General features: G+C 41.1%; 1 protein-coding gene across 9 annotated transcripts in view; it reads right to left on the reverse strand.

Moving 5' to 3' along the window:
• The window catches only part of ttc13 (tetratricopeptide repeat domain 13), a 65,907-nt gene that overhangs the window by 40,295 nt on the left and 1,583 nt on the right, over positions 1–24,029 (reverse strand). For all 9 annotated transcript variants that reach the window (XM_069930841.1, XM_069930840.1, XM_069930838.1 and 6 more), the window contains exons 2-5: positions 7,760–7,854; positions 5,280–5,355; positions 3,259–3,329; positions 668–733 (exon numbers count right to left, since the gene is read on the reverse strand). In XM_069930841.1, coding sequence (XP_069786942.1) covers positions 668–733; positions 3,259–3,329; positions 5,280–5,355; positions 7,760–7,854 — 308 coding nt within the window. The remainder of the gene's footprint in view (positions 1–667; positions 734–3,258; positions 3,330–5,279; positions 5,356–7,759; positions 7,855–24,029) is intronic.

The raw sequence follows: 24,029 nt of genomic DNA on the forward strand, positions 1-24,029 counted from the left end.
CCCACAAACCAAGGTTGTCCAAAAGTACCAATGGGGAGAGAAACTGAGCTGTGTTAGGTCTGCTTTGTTCATGAATGAGTGAATCAGACACCAGACTGAGTCGAAATCAACGTTCTTTATTACCGGATTGTAACACTTGCAACTAACAGTGTTAGTTGGAGAAGGCGCATTCTGCCGTTATCAGCAAGTGGTGTTTTTTATATACCTTAGGATACGTCCTTAGTAAATTATCATACCATGACATTGTCCAATGAATAAACTGTTGCTGTCCCTCTCTGCACATCAATTTGTCATCCCCACTCTTATCTTGAGAGTACAAGGTCACAACTGCATCTTGTTACGGCCCAGCACTGGGTGACTCCCTCTACATTCCCAGCTCATGATGTTTTTACCTAACAGCTGATACATCAGGTCAGGCCCTATTCATCTGTTCCTGTGATGGTGTTTGACCTGCTAAAGCACTTCTCATATTTTCTGGTTATGTTTGCATTTTAATGGGAGCTTGACAAAAAAAAATATCAATTTACGACGAATGACAGCTTGACTTATTGACAGTAAAGAAATCTTTCAAAGTATGTAAGTAGAAATTAAAGCTCACAATGACTTAAAAGAAATACCACCAGCATTTTAGAATTGCAAAGGAGAGAGAAAAAAAAAAATCACTGACCTGCAAGCCTTTCTTTCCATATGCTATTCCCCTTCCATAGATGGCACTCACAAGTTCAGGATTTCCCTACTCTCGTACAAAGACACAAAATAGAGTAAAGGCAAGGAACAGAAATGCGGCAGGTTAACTCAAACGAGAATCATTAAGAGTAGTTTCATTAATGGTATGGTGTTGAGGGTTCCCATTTTCCCATCCATAATCTCACAGCAAATATGAAATATTACCAAAAACTAATTAACAATAACAGCAAGGTCCCTTAATGTCAAGAACACAAGATGTTAAGTAATGTTTGACAAGCAAATTTGAGAAGTGTCTGCTAGATGTGTAAAGAATCCCCACCTTTCACCCTAGTAAAGCACATGCAGTTATGCAATGTAAAATACTTCCATGCAGTCCTTGTTTTACAGATACATAATTGTACGGTAGACAAAAAAAATTGTATAAATAATTCCTAAAAAGGATGAGTGGAGTTTTTGTTACAGAACAAGTTAATAAAATTATGCTAAAATCAATCTTAAAAGGATAAGATTGTGAGGTTTAGTTATCAGGTCACATCTCACAATCAAACATCTCATTTGCCATGCAAGAGCAATGCAAAGGTAGACTTCGTATCTACAGTTGGCTTTGCAGAGATAATGGCAAGTGCTTGTGAGAGTTTCACAAGTAGGTGTCAATGGACCATCATGTTTGAACAGTGTCCAAACTCAAGAACTGAAAAATCTTTTGCTGCTATTCTGGTTGAAGTTTGTTGTCCTAAGAGGGGCCACATAGTTTTGCAAACAGAGAGAAAACATCCATTGTGTGGGAGAGTATTGTGCAGCAGTTTGTGGTGAAGGCCATAAGTTAACAGACCTGCTGCAAGACCCCATTTCAATATGGTTTTTGAGCCTATTTCAGCCTATTCTAAATCTCTGTAGTCAATTGCAGAGGTTGCAGCTGGTTTTTGTGTTTCTCCTGAAATAGGGGTGTTATGGACCTGGACAATTATTTTTTTTGACCGAGGACAGGACAAAACCTACTGTGGAGGAATTTGACAGCTGCTAGGTGCTAGGTGCTGTGGTAGTGCTGGGTACCACCAGGGGATTTTGACAGCTGTCAAAGCATGGGAACCACACGCTGGAAGTCCATGGGTTCGCAGGAGTGAGCCCATGGCTGTTAACCTCTCTCCATCAATAGGGAGAGCTGCAGGCGCTAGCTAGGTGATTTGAAAAGCCCAGCGTGTTGGTTTTGGAGAGGTTAGTCAGTGGATTGGACTGCAGGCAGTCAAGACAGTGAGTGCTCACCCGGCAGCTTCAGCAAGCCACAAGCCGAGTTGTTTCGTTCATGGTGCTAGCACTGCCGTCTGGAGCTGAATGTGCTCACCCAGTAGTTTCAGTGGGAAAAGAAAGACTGAGCTACTTTGTCCACGGGTGCCAGCACTGTTTTTCTGACAACAGTTTGGGGAACTCTGATACCCAGAGTGTGTGTGGGATTGACCAGTGCCTCTCCCATCCCCTTTCAAGAGGAGGACTTCGTGCGACAGGAGTCAAGGGACCACTCAAGCCAGGGTGTCCAAAGAAAAGGACATGTGTGACAGAAAATCACTTGTTAACCCTAAGGAGGGCTTGAGAGGTGTGAACCTCATGTGGTGACTAGGAGGTCACTGTGAAAATTACCAGGTGAAGGAAGCAAAGGTGGTTATTGCCACATTTGAACCTCAAAGCAGTCCCGTGTTCCCCTGAGAGGGGAAAAAGTCAATAGGGACCACAGTCATCTGGATATATAGCCTCAAACTAAAAGAAGTGGTCAAGGAAACAACTAATTCAAAGCCTGGAGACTAGATCTGTGAGCTGATCCTTCTTGACTGACAGATTTGATGTGACTGACTTGGGGGGTTTTTGTTTTGGGAATTTTAGTGATTTTTCAGAGCATTTCAGCCTGGACTGTAATGGTCTGGGTCCCCCCACATACGCTGTATAATAATCTATTGTTTATATAGAGTTGCCATTAAGGCTGGTGTTTGGCTGTTACGTTTATCAGGTTAATGCTATTATTGCTAGCTTGTTAATAAATTTTGTGTTAAACTTAACCCATTCGTTTGTGTGCCTCCCAATTGCTTATGGGAAGTGTAACAGGGGAAAAAGAACTCCTTGTGATAACCTGCAAAGAGAGGTTATCTTTTGGAAAAACCCAAGAGGGGGCAAGTTTATTCAGTTGCTGATTGAAGGAGATCAGTTTGTGTCCAAAGAACAACGAATTATCTCTCTGAAACCAACAAAGACCTTCTTGAGCAGTAACATCTTAAATTAAAGCACCAGAGCCTGGTGAATATACTAACTGCTTAATTCTGTGCACAGTATGGAAGATTGCCTGATACCAGTGAACGTGGAGAAGTGAAAACCAAATGATTGGAAAAAGAACTTTCCTGAACACATAAACATTACATGCACATGTGCTTAGAATTAGAAAGGGGTTATTAGGTTAAGTAAATAGTAATAATGTATTAAGAAAATAAAACCAGTTTGTTTAAGTAGCCATTGTCTTGGTGAATTTCTGTTGCTGCTGGTCTTCAAGTCCTTTGGGCTTGTAACATTTTAATAAAACATACGTACCTGTAAAAGGGCTGAGAAGTGTTTTATTGCTTCATCATACAAGCCATTTCCAATCAAGGCATACCCAAATGCTAGGAAAATGTTGGGAACAAACACACAGTGATTAGCAATAGCTTAAAAAGCCTTTTATTTTTTAAGTATGCATTTTAATCCCAAGAATTCTGAATGTTATTTTCTTTTATCTGTGCAATTGTATGAGAAAGAACTATTTATATCAGCTAGGACCCAGGAGAGTTCAGCAAACATTTTATTTCAATTGCCATCATTTCATAACTGCTTCATAATTGCTATTTAGCAATCTCAATGAGTTAAGAGTACTTGCAAATATTGAACATCAGTAAATTGCATCACTTATTTTGTTCTTTTAGCCCGACTTCTAAAGACAGTAAAATTAACTAAAAATTAAATGGAATGCTGAATTTAACAGTCTGAGGGTCAACCCCTGGTATAAGAGGGAACAATCCATTTAAGAAGTTCATGGTAATGGAGGTTATGGAAGGAAAATGAAGGAGAAAGATTGTATTTTTCTTTACAAAGTCACGCTTGCCGCAATTTTCAAGTCACTAACTGTTCAAACGAACCACACTAAATTTTAAACAGCCATGCAACAAAATAACAGAAAATGGAATGGCACAGAGGTTCAGCTGGTCAAGCTGTTGCCTCTTAGGTCCAGAGACCTGGGTTCAATCCTGATTTTTAATCTTGATTTTTAGTGCTTCCTGTGATTGGTTTGTACATTCTCCCTATGACTGCATTGATTGCCTCCTGCAGCCCAAAATAATGCAGGTTGATAGGTTAATTGGCTTTTGCATATTTCCCTTAGTGATCAGGTGACTGATATAATCTGGGGTGGGGAGTTGTCGAGAATATGGGAGAATAAAAAATGGGATGAATGTAGGATGTCAAATGGTGGTCAATGGTTTGAACAGACTCAATAAGCCAGCGGGTCCATTTCCATTCTGAACATCTCTAAGAGTCTATGATTACATTTCCCAAGTGTGCATTCAATTTCCAAATCTAGCTTGCTTAAAAAATAATTTACTTGGATTTGTTTGGTACTTCCCTACAAATGAATGGTATTGCCCACTTTCAAGTCATCAATTGGGACACTTGTCTTATTCGATTGAGGACTTAAATACAAGCATTGTGACATCATGCTGAACTTGTACAAGACGTTAGTGAGACCATACAAAATATTGTATGCAATTTTAGTCATCTTGCTGTAGTAAAGATATTATAAAATTAGAAAGGGTACAAGAGAAGTTTGTGAAGTTGTTGCCAGATTGGTGAAGTTGAGTTATTATGAAAGACTGGAAAAACTGGGCCTTTTTATTTCTTAGAACATAGGAGGAGGTCATGGGGGATCTCATTGAGGGGTAAAGATCAGTAAATAATGAGTCTGTTTCCTAGAGGAGGAGAATCTAAGATGAGAGAGCATAACTGTACAGTGAGGAAAAATGGGAATTAGAAGGGAGGTGAAGGAACAGTTTTTCACTCAGTGGATGATGGGCATATGGAACAAACTACCAAAGAGGTAGAGGCAGGTATATGAGCTTTCTTTAAGAAACACTTGGATAACCACATGGATGGAAGGGATAGGATAGGTATGGGCCTAATGCAGGCAAGTGGGACTAAAACAGGAGAGGTTGTTTGGCATGAACAAGTTAGCCTGTGGGCCTATTTCCATGCAGTACGACTCTATGACTCCAAACCAGCCATTCTCAACCTTTTTTCCCCTGTGGCCCCCTTAGGACATTGTTCAAAGTTAATGGGCCCTTTCCCTCTGAGACAGTTGTTTAGTTGGTTTCTTCCATACTTCTACTGACTGCATGAAAAAAACATCAAAAATGTTTTAGGATTTCAGTCTGTGACCCTCGTTGTGGGTGGTTGCTCCAAATCATTGCAGACAATCAGAAAAAGATATCACTGAAGATATCAAGAACCAAAGAACTTTGCTTTTTCCTTTTAAAAAAGTGTTTTCTCTTCACCTGATACAAAACATGAAAATGAACAATGCCTACCTAATTCCTCATTTGTATTCGTATCAAAGGTAGAAAAGGGAAACCTCTTTTGTTCAGCCAAAACTTTAGCTTGATTCTAGAAGAAAAATAATGCATTACGGCAAGGAACATAAACAAAGAAACCATAAAGTAAGGAATTTTGAACAAGGAATAATCTCCATTATTATCTCAATAGTTTAACCATCCTAAATAATCAATAAAACATGCTTCAACTATGTAGGACATTTTACATTTATTTCCCTCCACATAAATTTTAAAGATTGACTAATGTATTTTAATTTTTTGGTTTAATATGCTTCTTTGTGTTTTAGACAAATGCTATTTATAATTTGCCTGAAAAATAATTTACTGTCTCGTTAAAATCCAAGGAAAAACACTCAGAACAACTGTTTGAATACAGTAATGTTGATACTGCCTGGACTCAATAAAAAATGATTTTTTGGCACTATTTCTGAAAATCACCACTATTTCATCACTTGAAGCACAATTTCTAGAGAAACGTACAATCAAATAATGTCTTCTTCTTTGGCTTGGCTTCGCGGACGAAGATTTATGGAAGGGTAAAAGTCCACGTCAGCTGCAGGCTCGTTTGTGGCTGACAAGTCCGATGCGGGACAGGCAGACACGGTTGCAGCGGTTGCAGGGGAAAATTGGTTGGTTGGGGTTGGGTGTTGGGTTTTTCCTCCTTTGTCTTTTGTCAGTGAGGTGGGCTCTGCGGTCTTCTTCAAAGGAGGTTGCTGCCTGCCGAACTGTGAGGCGCCAAGATGCACGGTTTGAGGCGATATCAGCCCACTGGCGGTGGTCAATGTGGCAGGCACCAAGAAATTTCTTTAGGCAGTCCTTGTACCTCTTTGGTGCACCTCTGTCTCGGTGGCCAGTGGAGAGCTCATCATATAACACGATCTTGGGAAGGCGATGGTCCTCCATTCTGGAGACGTGACTTACCCAGCGCAGTTGGATCTTCAGCTGCGTGGATTCGATGCTGTCGGCCTCTGCCATCTCGAGTATTTCGATGTTAGGGATGAAGTCGCTCCATTGAATGTTGAGGATGGAGCGGAGACAACGCTGGTGGAAGCGTTCTAGGAGCCGTAGGTGATGCCGGTAGAGGACCCATGATTCGGAGCCGAACAGGAGTGTGGGTATGACAACGGTTCTGTATATGGTAATCTTTGTGAGGTTTTTCAGTTGGTTGTGTACTCACAGTTATCAGTTAGATAGCAATGGTAGTTGTCCAAGAATACAGCAGGACACAGATAAGATGGAAGTTGGGCAGAGACATTAAAAGCATACAGAGGCCTTTGGGTGCAAGTCTGTAGCTTCCTGAAAGTAGTGACATGGGTGGATAGGGCAATGAAAAAGCATTTAATAGGTTTGCTTTCTTATGTTTAAGTATTGTGTACAATATTCAGAACTTCATGCTGCAGTTGTACAAAACAATGATGAAACTGCACTGAGATGACTGTCTACCGTTCTGGTTACCACACAACTGGAAGTGTGCAGTAGTAATAGAGAGTACCAGAAGAGATTCACCTGGACAGATTGGAATGGAGGACTAGTTTTGTCGACTGGACAAGGCTGGGTTTATTATCTTTGCATCACAGAAGGCCAAGGGATGACCTTACAGAAGTTTATAAAATTAGGAGGGCACTGATTGAATGTTTTTCTAAGAGCAGGGAAGTCTAAAACTAGAAAGGATTACAGTAATACATGGTCATAGAGCTTGAGGTCATAAAATGAGAGGGCAGAGGTTTAAAGCTAGAGGGAGAAATTTAAAGGCGGTCTGAGGGGTAGATTTTTCCCACAGAGGGTGGTGAATATTTGGTAAAGGTGAAGGGTAAAGGTTCCATAATTGTCACGCAATACTACATTTAGAATGTAACATACATGAAATTCTGTAACTTTGTCTACCATAAGGAAGACAGAGAGTTGCCACTTTGTCAAGCACCCCTCACAGAAATGAGGCTCCAGCAAGGAACAAACTCACAACCCCTGGTTTACAAGACCAGGGCTCGAACCACTGAGCTATTGGGGCCTCTAAGTAAGCTGCCAGAGACAGTGGCGCTGGTACATAAATTACAACATTTAAAAGGCATTCAACAAGAATTTGGATAGGAAAATAAGACAGGTCTTATGCAAGAAAATGGAATAGGCATGTGCGGGCACCACGGTGGGCAAAAAGGGTCCATTTCTGTGCTATACATTTCTGATTTGAAATACAAATCACCAGTCCATACCTGGAACATAGGTGGGCGATGAAATCCTTTTCAGCTAGTATCTTAATGACAAATTAAGCTACTCATGAGCCAGAGAGTAATAAACAGGTTTAAATAAATGGAATTCAAGTTTGGCTTTATCTTTGAAATTCAAGATCTATATTGTCCTTTTAAATAAAAAAAAATGGATATCCAACTGTACACTTGACTGCAGCACTTTCAGGATTGGTATTGTTAAGACATTATTTATAATACTGGATAACATACCAGAATCTTTTCTGTATCCAAAGATGGCACTGGTTCACATGGTGGAGCTCCTCGAGGCACACAATCAGTGTCTTCAGGATTCAAAAATGAAGACTCTAAGGCATTAAACAAAGCAAATCTTCCACTAAGTAAGTTAAAATAGCCATGCACTGTTTTCCAACAGATGAATATAGAAAGATATATAGCATTGACTAATTAACAAAATCTGCAAGCATTCACAGGCAGCAGTAATACATGCTGATAGCATAGCAGCCATGAATCTTTTGGCCTGACTGCACACACCATAGAAACAAATAGTTGTTGGTACTCAATGGATCAAGCTGCATCTGTAGAGGCAAAGGGATTGTCAATGTTTTGCTCCAAATTCCAGTATCTTGATAATAACAGACCACATGACATTAGCGAAAAAACCATGATCCTCTCTGATGGCTGTAGGATTCAGCCTGAAGCACAGATACCATGTTGCTTTGCATCATAATCCACCAATTGTGTGAATTGTTTGAATATGGTAAAAATAATATGGAAATGCAAGTATTATTCTCCTACTAAATCCAACAGTACAACTTCAAGTTATCTTTACTAAAATCTGACAATCAGGTAGCACCTCTGCAAAGGGAAAAGTTGACAATGCAGATCTGGGATCCTTCAGAATACATGAAGAGAGGGAGATGGGGAGACAAAAAAAGGGTTAATCCAGGTAGTAGAAAAAGTGTGTATGTGGGGGGTGGGGGGGGAGGAAAGGAAGGGCAGTTGGTGGAATAAAGGAAAGTTCTGAAAGGTGAAAAAATATGCAGAGAATATCCCATATGCGCCAGTGTACAAGACAGTACTAGAATTTTTTTTAAAAAAAGTCACCCAAAACCGGATCGTCTAATACGCCAAGTATAAAATCCGAACCTTAGCAGCAAAGTCTCTGCACTCCACTGCAGGTCCATTAACCCAGTCCGACTGCCGTCGGCTCTGCACTGGCTTCGAATGGGCTGTTAAAGGAACCGAACTGTTCCCTTGATAGTGCTAACAAAGTCTCTAGTCGCTAACAAAATTGTTAGTTCATGACTCATTGTCCTCAGAATGCAACCAATACCAGATTGGACAAAATTGAGCAGCAAGGCAGTAACATTTAAAATTAGGAAGATTTAATCCTCCCTTGGCATAAGGGGCCTGAAGGGTTGAGAGTTTGTCTCTAGGGGCTTTACCTTTCCATAAGAAGCTGGACATAGACTTTGGAGAATTTTAATTGGGACACATACGAATAAATATAGAAATTTGGGGAGTATATTCATTTTAATTTAGTTTACTCTACCAATTAAAGATAATGGCAGTTCCCTCCATTTTTTTTATAGATCTAATTTAACCCAAATCAAATAATTTGATATGATTGTTTTTAAGAATTTTATCTGTGGATCTCCTCATCTCTATGCCCAAATATTTAAATCCATTCAGGCACCATTTCAAGGGTTTAACTAGTTTCTTGAGGTTATTGTCCTGTACATTAAAAGGCATGACTTCACCTTTTAAAAGGTTTAATTTATATTCAGAATCAACACTATGTTGTTGGAAACATTGTAGAAGGGAGGATAATGATCTTGTTGGTTCAGAGAGGAAAACTAAAGGGCTAGTTTGTGTTCATTTGAGCCAAATTTAATGCCTGTAATAGTGGGATTAGAACAAATAGTCATAAACAACAGTTCAATAGCTCTTGAGAACGGTAGCGGAGCACTTGGGCAACCTTGGCCAGTGGGAAGACACCTGATAGGACTCCATTAGTTAGAATTTGAATTTAGGCCCAGCAAAAAAATGTTTCAATGTTTTGAATAAATCTCTCTCTAAAATTCATGGCTTTAAGAGTTTGCAAAAAGAAGCCAGGTCCAATCCTGTCAAACACCTTCCCTACATCCATCAACATTATCAGCACAAGATCTTTTTGCACATGAGCCGCTTCCATTATGTGAAAAAGTCTCCCTACATTGTCAGATCCATATCGATTTTTGACAAAGCCTATCTGGTCAGCATTAATAATTTTAGGATAATGTCATCTATTCTTAATGAAATTAACTTTGATAAAATTTTGTAATCTGAATTCAAAAGGCCAATAAGTACACTTTTGACAGACCTTGTCAGGTTTTGGCCGTAATATTATTGTAGCCAATTCCACAGAACTAGGCAGAGTTTTATTAGTCAGTGCCTCCTTAAAAAGGTTTGTTAAAGAGGTTGTAATGGTTTATAAATATTTGGGAGAATTTGGTAAGATTTAGAGTAAGGTTACCTACATACGCACATTTTAAAACAGATCTTATTTGAGAGACTGAAGAATTCATATTCAATAACATTGCAGAAAGAATGGAGAATGCTAAGCACATTTCACAAGTAGGTGTTAATTGAAATGATGTCATGAAATGAATGGACTGGACTGGAGACACTTTGGCTGTTGGAAGCTCTTTTCAAGGGGTTTTGATAGAGTGCACAGAGAGGTCACTCCTGGGTTTTCTTTATTTAAGACAACACCTTGACCAAGGAGAACTCCTGTTGTTTGTTGAAGATGGTGGGGGTTTTGCAAGTGAGAGAGTCACATGGGCTTTCTGGCAGTGGCAGTTGGAGAGGGAGAGAAGAGAAGAGAAGAGAAGAGAAGAGAAGAGAAGAGAAGAGAAGAGAAGAGAAGAGAAGAGAGGAGAAGAGAGGAGAAGAGAGGAGAAGAGAGGAGAGGAGAGGAGAGGAGAGGAGAGGAGAGGAGAGGAGAAAAGAGGAGAAAAGAGAAGAGAAGAGAAGAGAAGAGAAGAGAGAAGCCCTCTCAGCTAGTATGTGTGACACTGAAAAGCAGCTGAACAGGACAAGCCAGGAAGCTGGTTGAAACTGATGAAAAGCTCCAGAGTGGCAGATGGCTGGAAGTGCTATCTGTCTGATGTTTCTCTTGGAATAAGGGAACAGAAAGGAACTCTGCGATAGCCTGAAAGAAAGAGGATACCATCTGGAAAACCCCGATGGGGCAAGTTTCATCAGCGAGACATTGAGGTGACTAATGGTGGTACCTCAGTTGTGGAAATCCTGGAACAACAAATCTCTCCCTGAAAAACCCTACAAGAACCTTCCTGAGCAGAAAACATTTACCTTTCAAGCACCTGTAATGGAGGATTAAAACCATGTACCCAGATGCTTTTTGCTTATGTGGAACTGACGACACTGGGTCCACACGCAGGTCACCTTACTTTCAGAACTAGCAGATGTAATTAAACTCAGCCATGGGGACTTATCTGAAGATACACTTTGAAATGGAATTCCACCGTGAGGCCCAGGGAAAGCAGTTGTCAAATGCAACACTCTGAAATTGACGAATTGGTCACAACCTGTCTTGCTCGAGAAGTTTTAATAAGTCTTTGTATCTACGAGATAAACCAGGAAGTTATAACATCCTGGTTCCAGAATAATTAATCTTCTAAATTGTAGAATGTAATGTTCAGTTTTGATTTTGACTGACAAATATTAGAAGGAGTAGGCGCATGATTAATTGTTTTTGGGGTATATAAGCCTGTGGTCCTGCTGCTGAAGTTTAGACTCTCCGAGGGGTGGGAACACCCCTTGTCAAGAAGGAAGAACAGCCAGAGTCCGAGCAACGTCCCAGTCGGGGGAGGTGGAGAAGCTGCTACCAGCGCCCTGACAACCTACTACAAGTGTGCAGTCGTTGCCTCGCTTCGGCAGTTGGGACCAGTCCAAGCGTTGATAAGTATAGTTGGGAAGGGCTTGCATATTGTAGTGTGAAATCAGCTTTTGAATTAGTAATAAACATTTGTATAAACTGAACTGCTCTCGGTGTGTGTGTCTATTTTCTTTCGGTAGCTCAAACACTGTGACCAATCTAAAATGAACAAAATGAGAGGTATAAGTTTACCCAAGACAGCACCAAAGCCTGGTGAACTTTATACATGTTAAATTCTGTGCACAGTTTTAAGAATTGCCTGCAACAAGAGAACTTGGAAGAAGGAGAAGTGAGATTGAACTGTGAACCAAAGAACTTTTCTTAAATTTATACACACATTACATACACGTGCACTTAGAATTAGAAGGGGGTTAATTCAGTAAAAGTTTAATTCTGTTTTCATGTTTAAAGTTGATGAAAAATAACTTTTTAAAAAAAAAACACTCATCTTGGTGAATGCCTATTGCTGCTGGGGTTTGGAGTCCTTTGGGCTCATAACAGGGTTATAAGCTTATCTGAAAAGTCTTTAAAGAATTCAATTGGAAAGCCATCAGGCCCGGAACTTTATTGTTCTATAGAGAATTCATAGCGCCTAGAACCTCTTCTTCAGATATATCAGCGTCAAGACAATCTTTGTTCTTCAGATCTAAGGCAGAGTTAATGAGTTCAAGTAGTTGGTTTGATATATTCTATATCTTGATCTGTCTTGTATAGTGTTTCATAAAACTTTCTAAATTATTTTTTTAATATATAATCATGTTACATGATGGCTTTTAAAACCCAAATCTAATCTACCCTCCCCATCTCCCCTCTTGTCAAACGGAAAAAGAAAAATAAGAGATCCCCAAAAAGAAATCAAAAAAGAACAGAAAAAATAGAAAGAAATGTCTTAGAAAATATCATCCAAACTAGAAAAATCTGTTTTTCTTGACTTTACCAGGTCCAGGGGCATCAGCATGAATTTCACAAATGCCAAAGAGCCAAATTAAAATTACAACATTATGTTATCAGATTGTATTATATATCTCTTATCATCATTCTATTTAATTTTACAATATTACATCTCATTAATTACATTCCTTAAAATTTTATAATTTAATATCTAAGTAAATATATAAATTCCACCCAGAGAAAAACATTCTTATCATTTAAAATCATTCTGTTCCCCCATTCTACACTATTTCTCTTCCTTCAAGATAGGACTCAGCAAGATTGATACTTCCCAAGATAAAAGTATGAAAAGGTACCATTACTAAATGGTAAAGACCTCCCTCCCCCTCCCCAGTGTAAAATGAGAAAACTCATTAAACATGTCCATATAGATTCTGAAGGCTAGCTCCCACACATCCCCGACCCCCTCCGCCCCCACACAACCCCGAGTAAAACAATTTCAAGAAAATTTTACTCTTTTTCCAAAGGATTAATTTCAAACAATTACAAATACATAGAAAGATAAAATATGATTCAGACTTAAAAAATGTCAAGTTCAAAGAAGATCTCTCATTAAAATTTCTTCAAAATTGAACTTTTTCCTCAAGAGTTCATTGCAACTTTGACATCAGTAATAAACTTACTTTACCCATTTGGCACCATAATTTTCAAAGCAGCTGGTTGATGCCACGGAGTTGTAACTGTTTTTCCCCAAAGGGTCTTTTCAATGGATTAAATTCTCTTCAGTTTTGAGAGGTTCTCCTCTCTCTTTCCTTGTCCTTCTTTGCTGCTGCTCTTAATATTTTTTCCACAATTTTAGTATTTCATGCATCTAAATTAATTTAGAGTGTGGTTTTTGATCCGGTCCTGGATGGGAGATCTGTATGCCTTCTCAATTTCCCCCTCCTTTTCCTCTATTTTAACATTATTGTGCCTGATAAAATTTTCTGAAGAATCCATCTTTTCCCATATTTTTGCTTTTAATGTGGCCCATTCATTTAATTCTTTTTTCCTCACAAGGACCATTCTTTCCGTTGTTTCATCCACCTTTTCTTCCACTTCAGTCATTCTTTCATTTAAAGTCCCAATTTCTACCTCTAATCTGAACACAACTTTTAAAATATGATCTAATTTATTATTTGCATTTTGATCATTAATTAGAAGTGCTTTTATTAGTATATTTTGCTTTAACTTATAGTATAACTTTCTTAGCCTTGGTCTCTAAATCGCCATTTCAAAAGAGTTCTTTCTTCTTGCTTCTGTCGATGATCTTGCACATCACGCAGGTGCACAACAGTGCCCCTGCTCAGACTCCTGCTTTCTTCTTCCAGAGTTTCTCTTGGCCCCAACACCGAAGATGCTCGACCATTTCTCCCAGATGTCGGGTTATTTGCACGGTGGGCAGGATGGGTGACAACCCCTGGCGGCTTCTTGTAGGTAGGCCTTCCTTGCTCTTAAAGTCGAGGAGCATCGCGATTATAGGTCTCAGTATCTGTGAGTCATCACCACCGGTGGGGGATTTTCCCAAGCATTGAGCCCTCTCGCAGATGATAGGATTAAAAAAGTTTTCAAAGCTGAGAATTTCTGAAATGACTTGTTCCAAAAATTCAGTTGCATAGTGACCTTCAGCTTTCTCAGGGAGATTAAGTATCCAAGTATCGTTTTGCCTGCTCCTAATTTCCAGGTCGTCCACCTTGTCTTTCAGTGACTGCACCTCTTTCTCCAATTTCTTAATGTGCATGATGGCTTCTTTTATGTTGTCTTCATTGGCCAATACTTGCTACTCCATTTCCTTGACTTAGTCAACTAGTGTTGATAGTGCAAATTCTACTTTAATTAGTGAGGAGTGGATGTTAATTGTTTTAGTCTCGACGGGAAAGCTTTCCACCTTTTACAGAGTCGGTCGCCATCTTTGCAAAGTACAAGAGTCTGGTTGTTCTTTCAGTCAACAATAAAATATCCTTCTTACTCCTAAGATTATACTGAGCCATGCAGCACCAGCAAGTGAGGTTTGTTTTGAAAGTTTTAGGAATGCAGTTTTAACAAGATTGCAAAATGAAGTAAAACCAGGGAGCTCATATTTGCATGTCATTCCTTGTTGCTACCTCACGTGATTCCCCCTCCTCCAAGACTATGACTATTGTTAGGTCTGCTTTGTTCATGAATGAGTGAGACAAACACCAGGCTGAGTCGAAATCAGGGTTCTTTGTTCTTTATTACCGGATTGTAACACTTGCGACCAACCAAGTTAGCCGGAGAATGCATTCTGCCGTTATCAGCAAAATGGTGATTTTTTATACCCTTGGATACATGCTTAGAACATCATCATATCATTACTTGTCCAATGACTAAAACTGTTGCTATCCTTTCCCTGCTAGCTTCCTGCCTCTCAATCCATCAATGTCTCTCTTAAACTGTTGCTATCCTTTCCCTGCTAGCTTCCTGCCTCTCAATCCATCAATGTCTCTCTTATCTTGTAAGTACAAGGATGCATTCTGTTACTCCTTAGTACTGGGTGACTCCTTCTCCGGTCCCATCTCATGATGTTTTACCTAACAGGAGTACAAGGACACCTCCCCTTCTTGTTACTGCCCTGTACAGGGTAACTCCCTACACATTCCCATCTCATGATGTTTTACCTTACACTATTTAACTAATCTTAATCCCCTCATGACTTTATATACCTCCATAAGGTATGCCCTTAACTTCTCCTACAGGAAGAAGGTACCAGCCTTTTCAGTCTCTGCTAATAGCTTAAGCCATGATATCGCTGCTCTCCATTGCAGGCAAAATCTTCGCTAGGATTCTCCTTAATAGACTAATACCTAGTGTCGCCGAAAATGTTCTCCCAGAATCAGTGTGGCTTTCGCGCAAACGGAGGAACTACTGACATGGTCTTTGCCCTCAGACAGCTCCAAGAAAAGTGCAGAGAACAAAACAAAGAATGCTACATCACCTTTGTTGACCTCACCAAAGCCTTCGACACCATGAGCAGGAAAGGGCTTTGGCAAATACTAGAGCGCCTCGGATGCCCCCCCCCCCCCCCCCAAGTTCATCAACATGATTATCCAACTGCACAAAAACCAACATGGTCAGGTCAGATACAGCAATGAGCTCTCTGAACCCTTCTCCATTGACAACGGCGTGAAGCAAGGCTGCGTCCTTGCACCAACCCTCTTTACTATCTTCTTCAGCATGATGCTGAAACAAGCCATGAAAGTCCTCAACAATGAAGACGCTGTTTACATCCGGTATCGCACAGATGGCAGTCTCTTCAATCTGAGGCGCCTGCAAGCTCACACCAAGACACAAGAGCAACTTGTCCGTGAATTACTCTTTGCAGACGATGCCGCTTTAGTTGCCCATTCAGAGCCAGCTCTCCAGCGCATGACGTCCTGTTTTGCGGAAACTGCCAAAATGTTTGGCCTAGAAGTCAGCCTGAAGAAAATTGAGGTCCTCCATCAGCCAGCTCCCCACCATGACTACCAGCCCCCCTACATCTCCATCGGGCACAAAGAACTCAAAACGGTCAACCAGTTTACTTACCTCAGCTGCACCATTTCATCGGATGCAAGGATCGACAACGAGATAGACAACAAACTCGCCAAGGCAAATAGTGCCTTTGGAAGACTACACTTTTAAACTTTTAAAATATGATCTAGAAAAACAACCACCTGAAGAAACACAAAGATCAGCGTGTACAGAGCCGTTGTCATACACGCTCTTGTTCGGCTCCGAATCATGGGTCCTCTACTGGCATCACCTATGGCTCCTAGAACGCTTCCACCAGCGCTGTCTCCGCTCCATCCTCAACATTCATTGGAGTGACTTCATCACCAACATCAAAGTACTCGAGTTGGCAGAGTCTTCAAGCATCGAATCCACGTGGCTGAAGACCCAACTGCGCTGGGTGGGTCACGTCTCCAGAATGGAGGACCATCACCTTCCCAAGATCGTGTTATATGGTGAGCTCTCCACTGGCCACCGAGACAGAGGTGCACCAAAGAAGAGGTACAAGGACTGCTTAAAGAAATCTCTTGATGCCTGCCACATTGACCACCGCCAGTGGGCTAATATCGCCTCCAACCGTGCATCTTGGCGCCTCACAGTTCAGCGGGCAGCAACCTCCTTTGAAGAAGACCTCAGAGCCCACCTCACTGACAAAAGACAAAGGAGGAAAAACCCAACAGCCAACCCCAACCCACCAATTTTCTCTTGTAACCGTGCCTGCCTGTCCTGCATCGGACTTGTCAGTCACCAACGAGCCTGCAGCAGATGTGGACTTACCCCTCCATAAATCTTCGTCCACGAAGCCAAACCAAAGAAGAAAGATAACAATTCCATGAATCTTTTTTACATACTTACCAGTTTAGTGGGATAGTTCCTATAGCTGGGAGCCTCAAACTGGCTGTTGGAGCTGACAATAATAGTAAATGATTATCTGTTGTACATGAAGGTAGGTGGGGTAGATCTGGGGAACTCTGTTCTTACTATCTCCAGGAAAAGGGGTGAAAGCAGAGGAGTGGGAAATAGATTAGATACAGTCAAAGGCTTTGTCCACTGCAGATGAGGGGGACCAGAGATTTCAGATGCAGCTTAAATGAAATCACAGAATATAGCACAATACAGGCTCTTCAGCCCTCAATGTTGTGCTGACCTATACATCCCTTACTTTAAGTACTAAACCCTCCCTAGCCCATAACCCTCTATTTTCCTCTCACCCATATGTCTGGCTTAGAATCTCTTAAATGCCACCCAATATTTCAGCCTCCACAACCATCCCTCGCAAGGTATTCCAGGGTCCACTCACAACTGTCTGTATTTTAAAAAATACTTACCCCTGATGACTTCCCTAAATTTCCCTCCCTTAACTTTGTAAGTATATCCTCTGGTGTTTGCTGATCCTGCCCTGGCAAACAGGTGCTGGCTGTCCACCCTAACTATGCCTCTCAATCTTGTCGACCTCTATCAAGTCTCCTCTCATCTTTCTATACTCCAAAGAGAAAAGTCCCCGCTCTACTAACCATGCCTCATAAGACTTGTTCCCAATTCAAGCAATATCCTGGTAAATCTCCTCTGCACCCTTTCCACAACCTTCCTATAATGAGGTGACCACAACTGAACACAATACTCTTTAAGTGTGGTCTCAGTAGAGATTTGTAGAGTTGCAACATGACCTCTCTACTCCTGAACTCAATCCCCCATTGATGAATCCCAGCAGGATTAACTATCCTATCAACCTGTACAGCGACCTTGAGAGATGTATGGATTTGAACCCCAAGGTTCCTCTGTTCACCCACACTCTTAACCCAGCCTTCTGGTTTGTACTTCAAAAATGCATCACCTCACACTTATCCATCTGAAATCCATCTACCACTTTTCTGCCAAACTCTGCATCCTATCTCTATCATCTTATAACCTTCAGCAACCTTCAGATCCATCCACAACTCCTCCAACATTTGTATCATCTGCAAACATCTTGACCCTTCCTTCTGCCTCTTCATCCAGGTCATTTATAAAAATCACAAAGAGAGGGGGCCCCAGAATAAATCCTTGCAGCACTCCACTAGTCATCAACCTCCAGGCAGAATATTTTCCTTCCACTCCTACTTTCTTCCAACAAACCAATTTTTAACCACACACCCAAGATTCCAATGATCCTGAACCTCATGACTTTCTGGGTGGTTTTCTTGAGGGGGGACCTTGTTAAATGCCTTGCTAGAATCCATGTAGACCACATCAACCATCCAACCCTCATCAATTTATTTTGTTACCTCCTCAAAAAACTCAATTAGACTCGTGAGGCATGACCTTCCCTTCACAAAGCCATGCTGACTATCCTTGAGTAGACTGTACTTCTCCAAATACTCTTAGATCCTATCCTTAAGAATCTTCTCCAAAAGCTTGCACATCACTCATGTAAGACGTACTGGTCTATAATTCCCAGGATTATCCCCATTACCTTTTTTAAAAACAAGTGGACTACATTTTCCATTCTTCAATCCTCTGGCACCTCCCCTGCGGCCAAAAAGGATTCAAAGATCATAGCTACTGCCCAGCTACCTCTTGTCTCACTTCCCACAACAGCCTGAGCAATATCATGTCCAGCCCCGGGGACTTAGCAATCTTGATGGTTTTAAGAGCCTCAAACACTTGCACTTCCTTAATCTCCATATTGTTCAGCACACAGGCCTGCTCAATTTTGACTGCTCCGTGATCATATTTCTCTTGTAAATACTGATGCAAAATATTCATTTAGGACCTCCCTAACCTCCTCTGCCTCCAGGCACATTGCCTCCTTTATCCTTTCGTGGCCCCACCATTCTCATCATCCTTCTGTTCTTCAAATACACATAGAACGCCTTGGGGTTCTCCTTAATTCTACATGCCAAGGCCTTCTCATGTCGCCTTCAAGCTCTCCCAAGTCCTTTCTTAAGCTCCTTCCTGGCTACCATATACTTCTCATGAGCTCTTTCTGTTTCCTGCTTCCCATACCAAATGTATACTTTCTTCTTCCTCGACAAGTTGCCTGACCTGTTTCGTCAGTCACGGCTCCTTTTTCCAACCATATTTTTATTGTCCCAGTGGGACAAACCTATTTTGAACCCTGCACAAGTTTCCCTAAATTTCCTCCACATTACTTCTGTGCTTTCACCCATAAACACATTTCCAATTTATTCTCGTTAGTTCCTGCCTCATCCCTTCATAATTAGTCCTTCCCCAGTCTGACTGCTTTTATCCTTTTGCTTAGCTATGTAGAAGCTAAGGGATTTGTGGTCATTCTCACAAAATGTTCCCCCACTGGGAAGTCCGCCATCTGACCAGGTTCATTCCCCAGAACCAATATAGCCTCTCTTCTCATCAGCCGGTCCACAAACTATGTCAGAAATCATTCTTGTACGCATCTGATAAATTCAGCTCCATCTATCACTCTTGCAGACAGTAGGTGCCAGTCAATATCAGGGAAGTTGAAATCACCTATAATGACAACCCTGCACATTTTCCATACCATTCCAAAATCTGCCTTCTTATCTATTCCTCTGTGTCCCATGGGCAAGTTGGAGGCTTATAGACTACTTCCTTCCTGTTTCTGACTTCCACCCACACCACCTCAGTGGACTCCCTCTGCAGTGTCTTCCCTTTCTATATCCATAATACTATCCCTGACCAGTAATGCTGCTACTCCTTCTCCTTGTCTACCTCCCATCTATTCTTTATAGAACACTTAAACCCAAGTATCTGCATCAGCCAATCTTGCCCTTCCTCCGGTCAAGTTTCAGTAATGGCCACAATATTGTAGTTCCATGTACTGATCCATGCTCAAAGTTCATCCCCTTTATTCCTAATACTCCTAGCGATTAAATAGATGCATTTGAATCCCTCTAACTTTATGTTTTGTCCTCTACCTGTCCTCCCTCACCAACTTAGAGCACAAAGCATCATTCTTTTGTCCTTCTACCCTAATCTCTGCACTCACATTCTGATTCCATCCACCCCCCCCCCCCCCTGACCAAATTAGTTTAAACCCTCCTCAACAGCTCTTACAAATCTGGCCGGGATATTGGTTCCCCCTCAAGTTCAGGTGCAGCCCATCCTTTTAATACAATTCAGACCTTCCCAGAAGAGATCCCAATGATCCACAAATCTGAACCCCTGCTCCCTGCACCAATTCCTCAGCCATGCATTCATCTGCCACATCTTCCTGTTCTTACCTTCTCTGGCACCTGGCACAGGCAGTAATCCTGAAATTACCACTCTTGAGGTCCTACTTTTTAAACTTCATTCCTAACTCCTTTTATTTTCTCCTCAGGACCTTATCCCTACTCCTATCCATGTCATTGGACCCCACGTAGACCATGACATCTGGCTGTTCACCCTCCCCAAAGTTATAAAATCAGAGACATCCCTGACTTTGGCACCAGGCAGGACACACACCATCCAGGAGCCTTGATCTTGTTCACAGAACCTCCTATCCACTTGTCTGAGTCCCCAATCACCATCGCTCTCCTCTTCTTCTCCCCCACCCCTCTCTTCTGAGACAGAGGGTTATCAACAGAGTAAATGTGACAGACCCAGAGGAACAGAGAGAGAATAAAATGTAGTCCATTCAGTGTGGGAGAAAGGATTACATTTAAACATGTGGGAATTGTGAGTTTAAGCAAATTTTGGTAGGAAGCCTACTTCCGAGATAAAGCAGAGGAGAGAGGGAAGGAAAGAATTAGATGGACCATGTGAAAGTGAGAACAGGGTGGAAATTAACTGCAAAAGTGATGAATGTTGTTGATATTCCAAACACTAATACAAACTGACAGGGTGATATTGACAGGTTCACTTCTTCCATTGCAATGATTCCTTTTGATCTACACACCCTCTGAACCTGCAGGACCTCATTAATCAGATATTTTTAGTTTTCACGGGCTTTTATCATTAATTTCTGCCCTCCTGAGTGTTATCTACCAAAATAAGGAAAGTTGTCCAAGTTTTCCAGTCTTGGGGAATTGCTCTGCCACGTTTTGAGCCACAGCCCCAAAGGCTAAAGCAGCCGGCAGGGCTGTCACAGCCCACACCGACCCCAGCCCTGAGGGGGTCATGGAGGAAGAGGGGTGAGTGGGTGGGAGAGAGAGGGAAGATGGGTCACTGGGTGACGGCATCACCGTGACGTCATCAACCCACCCCAACCAGCTGCTTGCAGTGGTGTTACATTCATGTGAGGCGGCGGAGTACTGTACTCTGCCCATTATCCTTCCCTGAGAGGGATTCGAGGTGGCCACGTCGCATTCATAGAGGTAGGTCTCCCGACATAAGGACAGAGAATCTCCGTCCTTACAGAGGGCCTTTTCACTTCATGAAAGGGCCTATTGAGTGCTTTCCCCCCCCCTCCCATGAGCTTGCCAACTTTGAGTCCATCTTCCAAAAGTGCATGCAAAAAAGAATCGTCTCAGAAGTCCCAAAATGTTTCGCTGAGTCAATGATAACACTCATGCCTAACGAAGGTTGTGGGTTCCACTTTTGGTATGCAAATTCAATCTCAGCCAACAAAAACTGCCCTGACTGAAATCTATGCTGTCAGAGGTGCTATCTTTCAGATGAGATGCATAATGAGGCACATCTGCCCATACAAATTGATGTAAAGAATTATTGAATTGGAATGAACATAGAAAATGCTGTAAATACTCACCAGGCAGACTAACCTGCTGAGTATCCCGTTTCTATTTTAGATTACCAGTATTCAGTTTTTAAAAAAATTTTCAACAAGCTGGAATAGCTAGTTAAACAACTGTACTCTGGAAAACTGCGGCACTGCCCAGTTCAGGAATCGCACAATAAACTATTGCAATGGATTAGCTTGATTAGAACTTTAGTAAGCCAGTATGAAAGCATCTTCACATTTCACGCGATCATTTACTAATCTTTGCACAAGTACCTAGACGAAGGGCTCAGACCTGAAACATTGCATTATATATCTTTACCTCCTGTGGTCAATGCAAGACCTGCTGAGTAAGCACTTTTACAGTTTTACTCCAATCACAGGGTCTGCAGACTTTCATGTTTCGTTCAACCCTCCACTGATTATTTATTAGACTATGACAGTCTGCGCCAACAGGTGATTGATGTAGCATACGTAGACTTTATTAAGGCTTTTGTCAAGGTTCAACATGGATCCCATGAACTCAGATCCAAAAAGCAAGTTGGCAAATTGGATCCAAGTTGGCTTGGTGAGAGGAATGGTGGTGGAGGGTTGGTTTGATGATTAGAAACCTGCTACCTTGGGTTTACTACAGTGAATCAGAATTTATTATCATAAACAGGTCACAAAATTTGTTGTTTTTGCATCAGCATCGCATTGCTATAAATTACATTTCAAAAATAAATAAATAAATATAAAACAGGAGAAAGTGTGGTTCATCGTCCATTCAGAAATCTGATGGCAGAAGGGAAGAAGCTATCCTTGGGCCACTGGGTGTTGGTCTTCAGGCTCCTGCACCTCCTTCCTGATGGTGGCAGTGTGGAGGACATGACCAGGGTGGTGAGGGTCCTTGAAGATATAGGTAATCTTCCTGTTTATTATATAAATTAAGAATTTTAATGATAAAGAAGGAAGCATTGATAAACTAATGAAATGAACTGGTGGATTTGATTGGGAGGATTGTCGTGTCCTGCAGCAGAATATGGATCCGCTGCCAATGTGGGCAGAGTGTTGGCAGATGAATTTTAATTCTGATAATTGTGAAGTGATGCACTTTAGGTGGGTTATTTCACATGGTTGTTTAGGAGGAGAGATTCTGAAGGACTGGGTGTGAGGAAGAGGCCTAATGGAGGTAATCAAAACTAGGGTAGATTGTAGAAAAATACTCCCCAGTGGAGGATACAAGTCTAAAGTAAGAGGAAGTTTAGAAGCATTCTAAAGAGGAGCTAAATTGCCAAGCCATAGAAAGCAAGAGACCAAAAGCACTGGTGAATTGGATTAGTATAATGGGAATGCGATGCTTGGCATGGATATGATAGGCTGAAGGGCCCTTCTCTGTGTTGTATTACATAATTGAACTGAATTTTGAATGAGTAACAAAGACCCCGTTTGTCCTCTCACATCACACCAGGTAAAGAAAAGCTGCTGTGTTTATCCTGGCCAATTTTTCTGTCACAAACAACATCAGAAAATTATTTTATTTTGTCATTGTCAAATTGCTGCTGGTGTCACCTGGTGCAGATTGACTGACAATAAAATGAAATTCCTTTGGAATTCCAAGGCTCGTTAGAGTACATCACTTTTTTATAATAAAGAGGGAGAGCACGAGACACATCCTCAAATAGAAAAGCAAAACAATTCCTAATTTGTTTTATCTCTGCTGGATTATGGGAGGAAAATCGGTGAGTTTTCCTATGGCTCACAGTCCTGTTGTGAATCTCTAAATTAGACACTGTGCATGAGCAACAATTGGTTTGGCTCTGCTATCTTTAGAGCTAACCCACCAAAATTCACAGTAAAAGACTTACAGCAAAATGAAATTCCAGAAATGAAAAGTATAATGGAGAAAATAACTTTTCTTATCGCATGAAAGTGCTATTATTAGTATCTCATCATGTGCAAATAATTGACAATTAGTCTGCCAACAATTCTCAAAGAATTTGATGCTTTTTAATGTAGACAACAAACATGACTCAATTGGTATTAATTCCACACTGTGCGTGTCATTGATAAATGGGTTTACACCTGTTATCCTCCTCACATGACAGATGATCCTAGACACCAAGTCCTCATTTTCCAGAATGGATCACAAAAATAATGTGGATACCATAAAGACCCACTTCTTCGTAACCAATATGCCCTCAACTAAACACAAGTGTGCCATAAAGCGTTTCAAAAAGCATTTAATACGTACACGAAAGGAATTAACATTAGCAAACTACTTTCACGAAGCAAGAGGATCCATTTGAAATCACAAGGTGCAGCCACGCAAAGTGACTTCTCTATTAGGACAGTACACATCAGGGATTCACTTGGCACAAGTGGTCTTGAAAGTTACTCTTCAATGTCCATCAATATATTTGTAATAAAAAAGAGATGGGACCGGTGGTCCACCTGGCAAGCATACAAATCTGTGCCTAACAAATCAGTGGATTAAAAATAATATCTTGTTTACAAACATT

Source organism: Narcine bancroftii, chromosome 4 (assembly GCF_036971445.1).
Source record: "Narcine bancroftii isolate sNarBan1 chromosome 4, sNarBan1.hap1, whole genome shotgun sequence".
Lineage (NCBI taxonomy): Eukaryota > Metazoa > Chordata > Chondrichthyes > Torpediniformes > Narcinidae > Narcine > Narcine bancroftii.